At 34.7% G+C, this 16,038-nt stretch overlaps 1 protein-coding gene across 4 annotated transcripts in view; it reads left to right on the forward strand.

Annotated features, from left to right (window-relative positions):
* Window positions 1-16,038, forward strand: part of DICER1 (dicer 1, ribonuclease III) — a 54,793-nt gene that overhangs the window by 4,585 nt on the left and 34,170 nt on the right. For 3 of the 4 annotated variants that reach the window (XM_025177669.2, XM_088149881.1, XM_007422404.4), the window contains 5 exons: window positions 6,880-6,975; window positions 11,048-11,237; window positions 13,554-13,716; window positions 14,028-14,158; window positions 15,389-15,523. In XM_025177669.2, the coding sequence (XP_025033437.1) occupies window positions 11,124-11,237; window positions 13,554-13,716; window positions 14,028-14,158; window positions 15,389-15,523 (543 nt within the window). In that variant the 5' untranslated portion in view covers window positions 6,880-6,975; window positions 11,048-11,123. Of the gene's footprint in view, window positions 1-4,942; window positions 5,063-6,879; window positions 6,976-11,047; window positions 11,238-13,553; window positions 13,717-14,027; window positions 14,159-15,388; window positions 15,524-16,038 lie in introns of those variants that run through there. The other variant, XM_025177670.2, reaches the window with a different exon arrangement.

Below are 16,038 nucleotides of genomic sequence, written 5' to 3' on the forward strand. Positions count from 1 at the left end.
GGGTTATTTTTGGAACAGTGATCTGCAGAAGATCAGCTGGGAGATGGGGAATGAAATGTGCAATTACAGATGTCTGCCAAGTATGTTGTTGGAATATGTTGTTTTCCAGCACTGTTGAGTGCTTTTTCACAGTATCTTTGCCCATTCAGCAGACTGGAAGAATGTGGTAGCTCACCCTTACAACCCACCAAATAAAACTACAAAGGACTTTTGAGGGTTGTAGTACATGTTGCAAGATGTACACTGGCTGTATATTGTTAACATCTACCTTGATGGATGACAGAACGAGATTTCACTGTTGCCCTGTTTCTGCTTGTAATAATTGGTTAAGATGTGATTAAAATATTCTTCTTAACATAAGATGGTTGACTTTAAAGAAGTGAAGAAAAAGGAGTTGGGACACATTCTTCATCTAGAATGGACTTATCCAATACAAATATTGCAAGAAAACTTGATTTTAATCCCCAATTATTGGGATATGAGGGGAAAGGGTGGGAGCCAGAAGGAGATGCTTGTTTGTGATGGCCCCACATTATAGAACAGCTTCCCCAAGGAAATTGGACTAGCTACAACTTGTTAGCACTCTGGAAACAGGTTAAAACAGAACTATTGTGGAGGCCTTTTTAATTAGTTGGATAACTTCATTGGTATTTTATATAATTATGTATTGCTCAACTTTCATTTATTTCAGCTGAATTGTTTTAACTTGATATGTACTTATTACTGTTTTATGTGTACACTGCTGAGTGTTACAGCTGTGGCAATATACAAATCTAATAAATATTTCTTATCAGGATTTAGCAGTGGAGTGTTTTTCATAATGATCTGCATATACAATTGTCTCTGCTCTTTATTTCCCACCACCATCATTATGGTCCAATTATTAAAATATTAAGAATTGCTCAGATCAACTGGTTGAGATTATTAAACAAATTCTTCAAAATGCAAGCTTCTACACCCCCCCCTCTCCCTCTCTCTCTCCCCCCTCTCTCCCTCTCCCCCCCCCCCCACACATACGATTAAGCTGTCTTGGTATTTGCAGATTGTTTTGATGCTGGAAAAGTTTCAGTGAGAGTTGGAGGGGGAGTAATTTATTTCTGTAGGAAAAAAAAATACAAGTGCCAAAGGATTTAGCATGTTTAAAATAAATATCAGTGTTAATAATGGATTGATCATCCTCTAATTTGAAAGAGTATACTTAAAATAGATTTGTGATGATAGGTGTGTCATTATTCTTGTTTGCAAAAGGAGTTTCAAAGCAAAAGAAGAGAAAAATTTGTAGTTCCTTTAAATGGATTGGCATTTTGCCATCTTCATCTGAGCAGAGTCAAAAGGAGAAGTATATGATTTACATTTATGCAAATTCTTGCCTGAAATTCCCACATGAACCTATGCCAGCAGCTGTTGCTGCTGTTAACATTCCATGAAATCAAAACTCTAGGAGCTCTGAAAAGCTTTGTCTTCAACTTTCTTGAAGAAAGAAACATTTGCAAGACTTTTCAAGTAATTGGCTATGCAAGTCTTATTGCAAGAGTAAATTTCAATTTTAGTTATTTATTGTTTGGGTAAACTTAATACTAGGGATAATTATTGAAGTATATTTGTAGATAGTTTATCTGTAAGAGCAGCTCAGGCAGATTTTGTGTTTTAAAATTCTTCCATGATATGTGAATACAAATATTTCACAATATGTTGTATGTATGTGGCACTTCATTGTTTTGAATGTTAAAATTATAATTTGCTTATATTTAATTGTGTCAATAGAAGTAGTCATATTTAGGCAGCAGTTGAATTTATGAATGCTCATATTTTAATGAATCCATGCTATTTGGAAGAAGTTACATTTTTAGCATCTGCAGTATTCTTGAAGCTTAGGATTTATTATTGAATAGCAAGTTAATAATACTCTAACAACTACAAAATTTAAGATCTATTTAAATGGAATGCATTTTTTAACATGATTATAAGGTCTTTTCCCTTGGATTGTGCAAATTATGGAGTATTGCAAATAGACATATTTCATATTTTATAGATATTCTCCCATACGAAATTTAAAAGTGGACATGTTTCTGTAGTAAGACAAAGAATAGATTGCTTTTGCTATGAGGTTGTATTTGCTTGTAAATTGTGTCATTGGTCTGAGTGTTACCGCAGGCCTTTTATCCATAGGAAAATACCAAGACTATTGAGATGCTAATGCGATGTACATTAGGTCTGGACTAGAACTTGACTCATGTTTTGGTATCAGGACTATCTAATAGTACTTTAATTTAGAAACTGAGACATTGTATGTTTGAATTTTCTATTTTTACTTGAGAAAAGGCATAATTGTCAAAATAAAATGATTTTGCAATGGATTTATTTACTTTACTATTGTTTTGAAATAACAGATGTCATGCTAAGATAGGCAAAAAAAGAAGCATCAATGAGACTTCTGTTTTCAGAAACCAATAAAAGACAGTATTATACTTGTTGGTCTTTTATGATCGCTGCTAGCTGTTCCCCCAGCCTCCCCCATTAAGGGAAATTTTTATTAGACAAAAAATAGTAACCGTGTGTCCAAAAAGCAAGGAAGCACTTTATACAAATGTGTGCACAATAAACTTACCGTAACTTATTTGTGTAGCAGATGGAATTCATATTTGGGGAAGAATAGCATGTTTTACCATTTTTTCCTTACTTCATATGACACAGTGAATTATAAAGCAGATACTTGTTATAGTATCTGTGATATGATATGATATTACAGATACAAAAGAAGAATTTTATGTTTTCTGACTTTACCCTATTTATTATAGAAGTACTGGTATACTGATTTGGCTTTGCCGTGTTATAGATGACATCTGCTCCCTTCTTTTTTGTGATGGCACATTTTTCAAGATTTTCTGTCTGCTGATAATTTGGTAAAATTAATTCAAAATCAGCTTGCCTACCCTATGGTAGAAGGAGAATTGCAGTCTGTATTATCTCATGATATAATTGGGCTGTTCATGTCAACATTCGATGTAGCTTTATCCATTTTAGCAGAATAACCTTTTTTCTTATGTGGCCTCTGTTCTAGAACTGAACTGGAATACCATTGATATACTAGAATGAACAGGAGTGCCTAAATCCTATTTTGGGTATTCTCTCCTAGTCATACTCTGGAACATCCATATGTCATACCAGATTTTGACAAATTTTAGTTAGTAGGTTTTTTAACTCTTCTGGATGAAGTTTAGCTTGTTAACCAATAAACTGGTTTTGAGTAATACTTTTAATAGTATGGCTACAAAATGTATGGCCACAAAACTTTCAGCTGCGTTGAAAGTTTAAAAAATGAACTGAAAAACTTATTACATTCTATCTTAATAATTGTTCACTGGTTTGAAATGAGAATAGATTGAGTTATAGTACCATCTTATGCATAAAAATAGTAATGGCTGTCCCTGTTTGTTTCAGTAATTGCAATAATCCAAAGTACTTGCTTTGAAATTACTATAGAAAGGATACATTTCACTGTCTTGGATGTCAGTGAATATAAAGCTTCTTTATGATTTTATTTTTCATAATGAAAGAAAAAAGTGGAATCAACTATACATTTAAATGTTAATAACAATTACTTTAGTAGGTTAAAAAAGGAAATATGCAGATAATATTTTCTTCAGACATCCCATCATTCAGATACTCACTGTGTATATTCTTCATTACAAAGAAAATAGGTTGATTAGATTTAAAAGATCAGTGGGCCTTTACCCCAGAGTTAAATATTAAATGCAAGAAAACAAATTACTACATAATATTAAGTTTTAATAGAGTTCATTTTAAACTATCCTACTTTTATATTATTTTCTGGGAAATCTAGATTGAAACAAGTTGTAGGGTTGGAAATTCAGGGAAAGCTCAATATTTGGTGTCAAGGCAGAGAAATAGTCTAAAGCAATTTGGTGTTGCTGTTATTTCCTTTTAATTATTCTAAATATACTTTGACTTGAAAATGATTTATCTTCAGAATATTAATATTTTCCCTAGTTGATCATCATGTGGGGAAAATTCCATATTCATGTACTGTAATATTATTGTGACCTATATATTGTACTGTAACCTATTTTGAATTCTAAAAAAATGATTTTATAAGAAGGTTTTAAGATTTTTTTCTGTACATCTTAGTATTGTTGATAACTTTGCAGCTTTTCTAATCTTGACATGAGATCTTATAATACATAGAATAATGTGTTTGCTATTAAAACAAAGTCATTTAAACAGGCCTTTGAGAGGGAGATTATTTGAGAGGGATTCCTCTTATATGACAATGTATATTTGTATGGGATTATGATTCCTGAGTGTAGGAATATTTTATGTGTATTGTCTATCATTGACTATTTTTATTTTAATCTTGTTTATATATGGTAGGATTGTAAACTGCTCAGAGGCAGTTGATGATTAGAGCAGTATAGCTAAATATATAAGAAGTGCCAACATCTTATCTATTCTAAATATTAAAAAAAATATATCTAAGAGTCTGTATTAAAGTTCATTATTATTTTTATTTGTTTGAAATGGATAATATACTTATTATTTGTGGAGATCATACAGGGTAAAAATAATTGATTTTAAATTGAATTAAAACATAATTTTCAACTAATATCCATTGTCTCTCTTTGGAGACAAGGGGGCAGAAAAGATTATGTGGATAAAACAACACTAATAGTTATCAACGTTCTATTGAGGCTAAAATGATTTATTTGTTTAGAGTTATATGCATTGTTATGAAACATATTTATTTACTCCACTTGCACTGGAAATTGGTCTCCTACTTGGGGATGATATATAGTGTAATTCCTCCAAATTGCTAGATAAGAAATTTATTCTGTAGTTGGGCATTGTTGTGTGGGGAGGAGAAGACCATGCTTACTGCCTTTGCTCATTGAATCTAAATTTACTCGTGAAAGTATTATAACTAATCTAGAAAGGCAATCCTCAGGAAGATATCCAGTATAACCCTCTGTTTTCTCTTGGCAGGTGCTTTGTCAAGGAAAAAGTACAAACTGACTTTTTAAAGTGAAAGTTGCTTTTTTTGTAGGTGAGAGGCAAACATTTGCAGAGAAAACTGTTTCCCTGAAATTGGACTTTTTCAGTTACACGTTTTGTATAACAGAAATATATAACACTGCTGAACACAATTTGCAATCTATATATGTAATAAATTATATCATCTCCCTGGTAATATGCATATTCATCAAGATTGCTTATAAAACTTTGTATTTATTTATTAAACACATTTCTACCCCACTGCAATAAAAATGACTCTCAGAGGTTATATAGAATGTAAATAGAAATAATTTGAATTTAACACATAACATATAACAATAAAACCAACAATCAGCCAGAAAGCACATAAATAAAAATAATAAAAAGGAAAATGAAATATAGCATAAGCTCAGGGGAAAGCCATCTAAAACTATTCTTCTGCAACAGTTTCCAAAATGTTAGCAAGAGGAGGCTAACCTGATCTCTACTGGGAGGTTGTTCCATAGCATTGGCGCTTTAGCCTCCTGAAAATGTGGGATTTGTAGCAACTTCTTCTTAGATGTTCTAATCAGCCCAGCCAATAGTGGCTGGAGTAGGTGGTCCTGCATGTATCCAAGTGCCAAGGCACAAAGGGCTTTATAGGTCAAAACCAGTACCTTAAATTGTATCCAGAGACCAATCAGCAACCAGTGCAGAGTTTGCAAAAACGATGTTATATTCTGCTAAGACTAGGAGCCAAAAAATATGCAGGCTACTGTGTTTTTGATCAACTGTAGTTTCTGCATAGTCTTTAAGGGCAGCTCTAAGTAGAATGTATTATAGTAGTGTAACTGGGTAATAATGAGACTATGAGTTATTGTAGCCAGGTTCTGCTGCCTCCCCATAAGGTCGCAATTGGTGCAGTAGCTGAAGCTGTCGTAAGTCCCTCTGGACATAGCTTTCACCGGCTATTTAAAAAGGAGCTGTGAATCCAGAAAGACCCCCAAATCTGCTCTCTGATGGGTAGAGATAGCCCATCAATGATGATGACAGAGAAACCCCAGTATATCAACAGCAACTTTGTCTTTCTTGGGTTCTTTTCTCTCCCATCCAGACCCTGACAGCCTTCAGATACTGGGAAAGGATGTCAATAGCATCTCCTTCAGGCCCAGAGTAGTGATGTATAGTTGGATATCAGCAGCATATTGATGATTCCAAACTCCAGACTTCCAAATGACCTCTCCCAGAGGCTTCCAACAGATGCTAAAAAGCAGGGGAGAGAGGACTGACTTCTCTGGCACCCTTCATATTAAGAGCCACTGGGCCAACCTCTCTTCGTCCACCACAAGTGACCTGACTTTCCACCCTAAGGAAAGAATGAAACCATCATAAAACAATCAACTCCTACAGGCAGTTCAATAAGATACTCTGCTCGATGGTATCAGAAGCCATGAAGAGGCCCAGTAAGACAAGGAGGGACACGCTACCCCTGTTAATTGATGAACAAGAGAGGACTTGTAGTATTTGTTACTAAATTAGTTTACCTATTTCGAAGCTGGAGTTTATAATGCAGAATGTATTCTACTCACTTCGTTAATTTACTTCCCCTTTTGGGTTTTGTAAGATAGATACAAAATTATTTGGAAAAAGTAATTATATTTAAAGAGATAGTTGAATGCATCTAAATATACATGTAATCAACTCTTTTGATCCTTTATACCTTTTAAAATCAAGTTTTAGTATTAAATTAATATTTCATGTAACTTTAGTCTAATCAAAACTTGGTATAAGAAGAAATCAAAAGGATAATCTATTGCAGTTGAATTTTTTAGTTAGATTTTAAAATGTTCAGAGTCTTCTAACAAGAGTTTTCTTCTATTAATTGAGCAGGAGCTTGGCAGTGATGTGATTACCATACACGCAGATATAATGGTGTCAAAATGCAGTTCAGAAAACATATACGCAGAGGTCTCAGAAATTAATACAGTAAGTCGAAGATAGTTAACATGCTCAAAATTATTATCTGTTAATTATTACATTTTTAAAAATAATTTATTTGGAAAAATAGATCATAGAGAAAATTGTTATAAGAAATGAATGTATAAATTAATTAGTAGCTATTATTTCAAAATTGCCTACTTAAAGTGAAACATTTTGGGATGTTGAAAAGATTATTGTAATAACAGCTGTCTGTATTGTGTATGTTTTGAAATTTTATATGTCAGATGTTGGTATTAAATTATATTTTATTGTAAAAACATTCATTGGTAACTATGAATATTTACACACAATTAAAATAAAGCTATATTTTAATCTGAAATATAAAGGACTGTCAGGCAAACAAAATAAGAAAAATAATGAGGCAGAAACTTCATGCTTTTAGAAATCTCTATTGGAAATGTTGAACAAAAATGCTCAATAAATAAATGCAAGAAAGAACATGGTAAAGTACTAAGAATAAACTTTTGTATTTACAAGATGAATAGTTTTTCCTATGCATACCATGTACTTGCCAAAATGACGATACCTGTCCTGATGTGCAGGCTTTAGCAAAGGTGTTAACAGTTTGGGGTCAAATCATTTAAAACATTTACAGTAGAAATGATAGCAGAATTTTAATTCTAGTACTATCAAGGTTCAAAATGTGTGATCCTTACACTGACTCAATTGGCAGAGAAAAGCAAAAAAGCCACTGAAATTCAAATTAAGATTACTATAATGCCAGACATAACTTGAAATCACAACATAGAAGTTTGTGAAGTTAATATCCTCATGGAAATTATGCTCTGAAATCAGGAGCTGAGCTACTCAAGAGTAACATCTTATTTTCAAGTATAAATCTCTCCTAAAACATTTCTCGATATAACTGAATGCTTCCCTATCTTTCTCCCTTTTGGCTTGTGACATGGTGGCAACAGCACTCTTATGGGTTGGGCACTCAACTCCAAGTCAGGATCAAAATCTTGTCTTGAACAAGGGGCATAATTCTGCCTAGTCACTCATGCTTAATGCCCCCTCCTCTTTCTACCTCTGCTAAGGATTCATGTACCTATAACATGACAGTATTATAGGAAAGCTAAAATGTTGAATTCCAGCTGTTAGCAACTGAATCATATTCATTTTTCCACAACTATTTAGTCAAATATCAATTTTAATACAATTTAGTAATAGTGCAATTCCATTTATGTAAGTTAGTCCCATTTATGGAAGTAAGTCCCATTTAGTACAGTGGAGCCTCCTCTCAAATTATGTGTAAGACTGCAAAGTGAAAATGGTTTCATGGGCAGTAGGAAATAGCTTTTGATTATTTCAGTATGCACATAATAGTACAGAATTGTGAAATACATCTATATCTTTATTGGTTCATAGTTTTTCCAGCATGTAGACCTTTTTTTTGTACAAAAATAGGCATAATATGATTAAGTATTTACAGTATGTTTGCGTTGGACTCTACCCTCATTTTTAAAAATGAAAACCTAAAATTTATATATGGATATTCCATAAGAATTGAGTTGAGCCAAAGCATAGAAAGTTTGTAGTTGTTCATATAAAATAAATGCTGCTTTTGATGGTAATTAATATCTCTATAGGCAAGTGTCTGTGTGGCTTGTGTATTAAACATGGCTAGGAGATCAGATTGAGCTCTGCAATTGTATGCTTTCTCTTCTCAGTATTTGCTCTCTCAAGCATGAATCTCTTCCACATTTTTTCCCATGCCAGACCATGACTAAGGATTATTTTTCTATTTAAATATTATTAGTGCTGCACAGTATTCTGGTTTGTTTTTTTTTTGCTCCTGAATTAGATTAGTATTGGAAGGATGAACTGAATTTGGGTTCTGAAGAATAAGGTTTACATGGAAGATAAAAAGTAATGCAATGCCATCACAAGTTCTTATTATCCTCCAATTTCATGAAGATTCTTAGTGGTGATACATATTCATTTACAATCTGCTTTTCCCATTCAAATTAAATTTTCAGTGTTTAAGAATTTTTTTTAAAAAATAATTTTATTAAGAATTACAAATGAAAAGAATAAAACCAATACAGAAGACAAAAAATACAAAAGAAAAAAAGAGTGTAGAAAAGAAAAAAGTAACTTCCCCCCTTCATTCCAGCAAGTAAAGACAATTTTAATAGCTTATCACCATCTCTAAATACAACATAATCTCTCTTCCCCCCATAGCCCATCTCTTAAGTAAATAAACAAAATCCAAACGCTTCATCAATTGTTCTTTGTCAGCAAAGTCCAGTAAGGGCAACCAGGTATAACTATTTTCCTCTTTTAGCCCTGATCAGCAAGCCAACCTTGTATTCCTTCCCAGAGTTTTTAAAAATGTTCTTTAAGCCCTTCAGAGAGAATCACAGAGATAGTTTGCTGATCATCTGTGTTTCAAAGCAAAAATCTTTCAGAGCTTTAACAAGTTTCTTTCGTATATCCAATAAGTAGAGTTTATCCTTTTGCTTGTCACTTGTAATAAAGTCCTTCAAAACCTTAATAGAGCGCTTTTGTATATCCAGTAGGAAAAAGTTATCCAAATCAGTTTCCTGATTTGATATCTGTACATGTCCTTTAGGGAATAAGTCATCCATCAGACCCATTTGAATTACATTTAAGTCCCTCTTCCAAGTAATTTCTTAGACATCCATTGCAATTTGTTCCTGTTCTGTTCCCTAACCCTTTCACATCTGCCATTTCTTAACAACTTTTCGAAATAGTCTATCCATAGAAACAGACATCATTGCTGACATTGTGGCTGGTAATTTCTGACCCCATTCTTCAAAGATCTCCTGGAGTATTTTAGAAGTCATAACGTTTTGTGTCATTTTATAAATTCCAGTGCTAACAAAAAAAAAAAAAGGACAAATGTTCACTTTTTTTTCCTTTTCTGCCTGGAATCTTTAATCCCATCTAGTGTCCATTTTCTGAAATCATAAAGTCTCGAATTTCTGTTATGACTTAGGATAAATAAAACAATTTTGTTCCCATGAATGTGCTGTTTATATATATAATTGCTTCCAAAATCTTACAGCAAAAATCCTAATATTCCAAATTTGTCTGGTCTCTGAATTCATTTATTACTTTCTTGGCTCAGAGTCTCATTTAGCTTTTTGTCATTTATTTCCAATTCTTTAAATTCTTAAGCTTATAGTTAATTTTTCTTTTATTGAAGAATGAAGGTAAACTCACCAGGTGACTTTCAAACTTGTCATTTTGAAGATCTGCATTAGCCTTAAGATAGTTAAATAGGTAATTTTCAAAAGTATTTAGAAAGTGAGGTTAGCTAACCCAGTGTCCTTTAAAAGGCTCCACTGTGGTTGAGAGCATGATGGCTTTCCTTTGTGTCCTGGCACTCAAAACTGCAGGGGACCACTGTCCTGCAGTCTCCTTATGAGCAGCTGCCATCTGGAGCACATGCGGGCAATCTCCCATCCTCTCCGTAGCCAGAGAGTTTCTGTAGGACCGGTCTGCTTGCCGGTTCTTCGGTCTTTGCCACGGTCATCATCTCCACTCATTCTGAGATGTGCTAGTTCACCATTCCTCCCCCAGAAGTTGCTGAATTGTCAGTTTTAACCTGACAGATGAGAATTTGACTAATCCCAGTATATTTAGTCATACTTACTGTAATATAATTTAGTTTAAATCAGTTCAGGTTCATTTTTTGTCTGGGGCTTGCCTGTTTCTTTGTCCTGCCCTACACATTTTTTGTAGTATAGGCTTAGCATGCCACCCAAAAGCCTCTCTCCTCTCCTCTCCTCTCCTCTCCTCTCCTCTCCTCTCCTCTCCTCTCCCCTCCCCTCCCCTCCCCTCCCCTCCCCTCCCCTCCCCTCCCCTCTTTTTGCCTGAAAAAAGATTGTACACTTCTTTTTTAGGAATTGGAAGAATGCTGCCTAGCCATGGTGACAATGTAATGCTTTTCACCTTTTGTTTCTGGATTGTCTCTTGGGATTCTATGCTTGTGTCAGTTTTTACTTTTTAAACTTTTAAATATTTTCTGTATATATGCATAAATGATTAATAAGTAGTTTTAATGTTGTTGCAATCTCTTCCACACTAGTAAGCTGTGCAGGAAAAATGCTATGAAAGAAACACTGGATGAATGAATGAAAAGTCCTGCTTTATAATCCCTCAACATGGCAGGACTACAACTCATGACCCCAGCTTCCTCTCCAATGGGTCCTTTTTTTGGACTACCATGGCAACAAGAAGCAATTCATGATAACATTTACACACCAAGAAAATATCAGGTACTAATTATAGTGCTAATATTATTAATAATTAAAATATGTTTATGTCCTTAGAGTGCATTTCTGTTAGATTACCTGTTTATTACAGTTAGTGCTAATATTATTAATAATTAAAATATGTTTATGTCCTTAGAGTGCATTTCTGTTAGATTACCTGTTCATTACAGTTATTTTTTGTCTCCTCTTGTTAACACTAGAAGCAGAAAAGATATTGGCATCTGTGTGTTACCATTATCTGACCAGGAATTTTAAAGTTGAAATATTGTACTACAGAATCTAGAAAGTGATACAACATTTACGATTATATTAACTCATTTGCTTTAATCGAAACAACAATGCATGAAATATAATGTTCGTATTGGGTTTTCCCATTTCCCCCTTGGCACACCTGGGAGTCATAGTCCCTCCCTAATAGATTATCATTGTAATAAGAAATGGAGAAGAAAAGTAAAAGGAAATCAACAGTCTTTCTTCTTATCTAAGTGTGAAAATGTTTCCTTGACTTTTGTTTGATTTGCATAATTTAGGACACATTATTTATCTATCTACCATAAATCCTACTCCCTTTTTACTGTCAACATCTGTGGCCTGCTTGTACGCAGTCTTTGCCAAATCTAAGTGCATCTTTAAGAAGAGATGAGCAACCTGTTTCTTCTGCAGAAAGTCCAAGACGTGAGGAACTCCAGCGGATGCTAGAGTTCTGGAGGGCAAGAAGTGGAGATGGCAGCCATAGATTGCTTGAAAGGGAGACCTACCTATGGAGGAATGTATTGAGTTGTTACAGGCAAATTCTGCAGGAGGCAACAGTTCAGTCAGCTTGTCCTGCTGATAAGAGACATAGCAACTCAAGCACTGTTCTGATTATTGGTTCAGTCTCTCTGATTGCCCATTAGAGACCAGATGATCCAAGGATGGCAAATTAATCAGAAAGTCTAATAGCCAAAAGAGGGCCTTCCAAAACGTTGATGTAAACTGAGAGCTGAGATTACATGATTCACTAATGCACACACACATGCACTGGTATCTAAAAACATGGTCTAGAATGGTGTTTCTTGAAGTGTGTCCTAGGACCCCTGGAGGTCCCTCAAGATCCTCTCAGAGATCTGTGAAATCAAAATTATTTGCCAGCCTATGTCGAAAAATAATACAATGTTAAAATCCCATCAAACAACCATGAGAAGTGGTAGTGGCAGCGAATACATCAATTTTAATTTTTAATACAGTAAATATCGATAAACATAACCCATATAAATAAAAGTTCTTTTGGGATCCTCCGTAATTTTTAAGACTGAAGGGAGAGAGAAAAGTTTAAGAAACACTGGTCTAGAAAAAGCTGCACCATCTCCTGTGCCAGTGGAAGGCCTATGCAAGGAATAAAATGAGTAATCTTTGTAAACAAATTGACTACAACAAAAAAATGGTTGTGTAAGCCCTGTACCAGGGGAATACCTTTAGTAAAATCCATTGAAACAGAGTCCCATGGTGCTACTGATGAAGGGAGGGGCTGAAGCAAACCAGATGGCTTCCCAGGGACAGTCTTGGTTCAGTGACAAACGTGACATCTACTCTCACCCTGAACCACCAGAACTCTCAAAGTACCCAATGCAAAGTTTTAAACACTGCTCCATGTCCAGCTGTCTTATTATGATGGCAGAGTTGCATTGCCTGTTCCTTTAAAGGACAGGGAATGTATAAATAGCCTTTGTGAAGCAAATGTTCACCATTCATAGAGGAAGTCTGTGAGGTTCCCACTTGGGCTCTGAAATAGACATCCTATTGCAGTGTAATCTGATCTAGAAGATCTGTCATTGGCAGAAGCTGACTGGCAGCCAATGCAGCTCATATAGTAGTGGTGCTGCATGAATGAACCTAAATACTCCCATACTTGCTTGAACTGTTGTATGCTCAGCCAGCTGAAGTTTCCAAGTGGTCTTCAAGGACAGCTCTATGTATAACAAATTGCATTAGTCCCTCCACAAGGGGACAAAGCCATGCATGGCCAAGAGGAAAGCTTCCTGTCCCAGAAATGGCTGCAAATAGAGCACAAGGTATAATTATTGAAAGCCCTCCCAGTCACAGCCTACACCTGCTTTTCAAGCAGGAGCTGTGAGTCCAGAAAAATACCCATAATGTTGAGCTGTTATACTTCAAGTATCTATGACTTCAAAATGTTCTCTCAAAGCAAGAGACAATGTTTGATTTGGCTCTCCCTAACCAGTTAAGTGTTTTTGAAGATACTTGATTGATTAGTCTGAAATCTTACTTATATATAATTTAAGGATTTTAAAAATATATATATATTTATATTTGTTTTAGGTGGAACTCCTGGAAGCAGCTCTGGATCACAATACTATAGTCTGTTTGAACACTGGCTCAGGGAAGACTTTTATTGCAGTACTACTCATTAAAGAACTATCTTATCAGATCAGGGGAGACTTCAACAAAAATGGAAAAAGAACAGTATTTTTGGTCAACTCTGGTATGGATGTAATGTAATTTAATAAATAAGGAACAGATCATTTTTAATTTTACCATAAAATTAGGCTAGAGTTCTAAAACAAGAAAATGAAATAATGTTTTGTTAACAGGCAAGATGAAATTGAAGTTATATGGCTGTATATGTTAAGGATTTGAATACAATCACCGTGTGAAAAATAGCCAAACGTAACTGCAAAGTGTCTACTTTTTACAGACCTAATATGGATGAATCTAGTTGCATGTGGATTTGAGAATACATGTCAAAATGTTTATTTTGCTACCTCCAGTCTGTCTTTTTTTTTTTCCATAAAGCAAACCAAGTCGCTCAGCAAGTATCAACTGTTAAGACTCATTCAGATCTTAAAGTGGGAGAGTATTCAAGTTTAGAAATAACAGAAGCATGGACAAAAGAAAGATGGAACCAGGAATTTGCTAAGTACCAGGTAAGATATCATCATACCTTTCTATGCTATAAACTGACACCATGGTTAATTTTATCTGTTAAAAAAATGTGTGTTATTTCAGTAAAACATAAATGACATAAATGTACTGTGCAGTATTTTTAAGTTGATTATGGGCAGAATAGAATTAGGAAAGATATGAGGACTGGCAATATGGTATTAAATATAGCCTTACCCATTTAAATGGGATGTACAGCCAAAGTCTGTAGCTTACTCTATTACTTGTGTAATGTTATACGAGAAATTTGTTAATAGTGTCCTCTGAATAAAAATTGCTTTGATAAACATCCTAGTGGTTCTCTAGACCGCTCTTTCTGTATAAACAGAAGCAAGTCCCTGGAATGAAGTAGATTTGAAGGATGGTGGTTAAGAAGGCCTGAAGTCTATTAGAGAGCCAGTTTGGTGTAGTGGTTAAGGCACCAGGCTAGAAACCAGGAGACTTTAGTTGTAGTCCCACCTTAGGCTCAAAGCCAGCTGGATAACCTTGGGCCATCACTTTTTCTCAGCCTTAGGCAGGAGGCAGTAGCAAACCATTCTGCAAAGTCTTGCCAAGAAAACTGTAAGGACTAGTCCAGGCAGTCGCCAGGAGTCAAGACTGACTCGAAGACACCCCCCCCAAAAAAAATCTGTTAATCTTTCCTTTATCTCAGAACAGAGCTTGGTATACTAATCGCATTCTCAGGCTACTTGTGCTACATAGGGATGGGAAATGCAGAAAGCTGTGTTTCTTCTAAAGGAGAGGAAAGGTGGCTCGAATGTACAACTTTAAGGGATTTTTGCCCTTAGCTGGTATTTCTCTGAATCTGTGGCAATTAGATGTTATGCTAAAAATGTCTGCAGTTTTTTTTTAAATCTAAGTTTTAATTCTCTACATAATTAGAATTTTAAAATCATACAATGGCAGTTTCTTTTCTATTTTGTTCCCTTGGCTTTCTTTATTGGGAATGAGTATTATAGAACAGCTTTATAAATATTGTTGTCTAGTTTGATAAAAATGGGATATTATTATTCCGTTTGAGCAGCTTTTGAATAGGATTAAAATGCATTCAATTCATGTGGTCTGAAGTTTAAATGAAAGGCCAAATTCTGTTGCAGCCTGTCTTAATGTAGAAAGAAACAAGGATTCAATTTTTAATGTTGACTAACTTGAGTAACCATTAGTTCTTTCTACAGCAATAATGCTATTTTCGTCTTACATTTTTTTATATTCAGGTTCTGGTTATGACCTGTCGGGTCGCTTTGAATGTTTTAAAAAATGAACATTTAGCCCTCTCAAACATTAATCTCCTTATTTTTGATGAGTGCCATCTTGCAATCCAGGATCATCCTTATCGAGAAATTATGAAGGTACATCATTACTCAGCTATGTATCAAACACTTACTCTTCAATTTTCAGTTTACATCAATTAGGAAAAAGCATTTATTTTAAGATGTGCACTACAAGTAAGCTGAAAAGGTCCTTTGAAGCGGGCAGTGAGTACACTCTTGGTGTCTCCTTAGCTCAAATGTGTACTTTCCTGGGATCTTGCAGCTATTATGCAAGTCTTGGGAAAGTTGCAGCTTCTTTACAGAGGTAATGACAGGTGTTGCATGAGCACCTTTGTCTATGCTGAAGGACCTTTTTGACTTCAAATCTGAAGGGCTGCACACCCCTAACTTAGTTATATTTAAACATTCATATCCTTCTCTTCTAGTGTTTATGCACCACTCATGGTAGGATATACATTTCATTAAGTGATTGTTTCAGTTTTGGAAGAAGCACCCTTCCAGTGCAGAAATTGCAATGGCTAGAAAATATGGTTTAGTATCATCTTATACTATACTACTCTCTGGGTATTGATGTAATAATGATACATTGTTCA

The sequence above is a fragment of the Python bivittatus genome, unplaced genomic scaffold, assembly GCF_059951505.1.
Source record: "Python bivittatus isolate LINGU-HERP-01145 unplaced genomic scaffold, Pbiv_v1 ctg000580_np1212, whole genome shotgun sequence".
In the NCBI taxonomy this organism is placed as follows: domain Eukaryota; kingdom Metazoa; phylum Chordata; class Lepidosauria; order Squamata; family Pythonidae; genus Python; species Python bivittatus.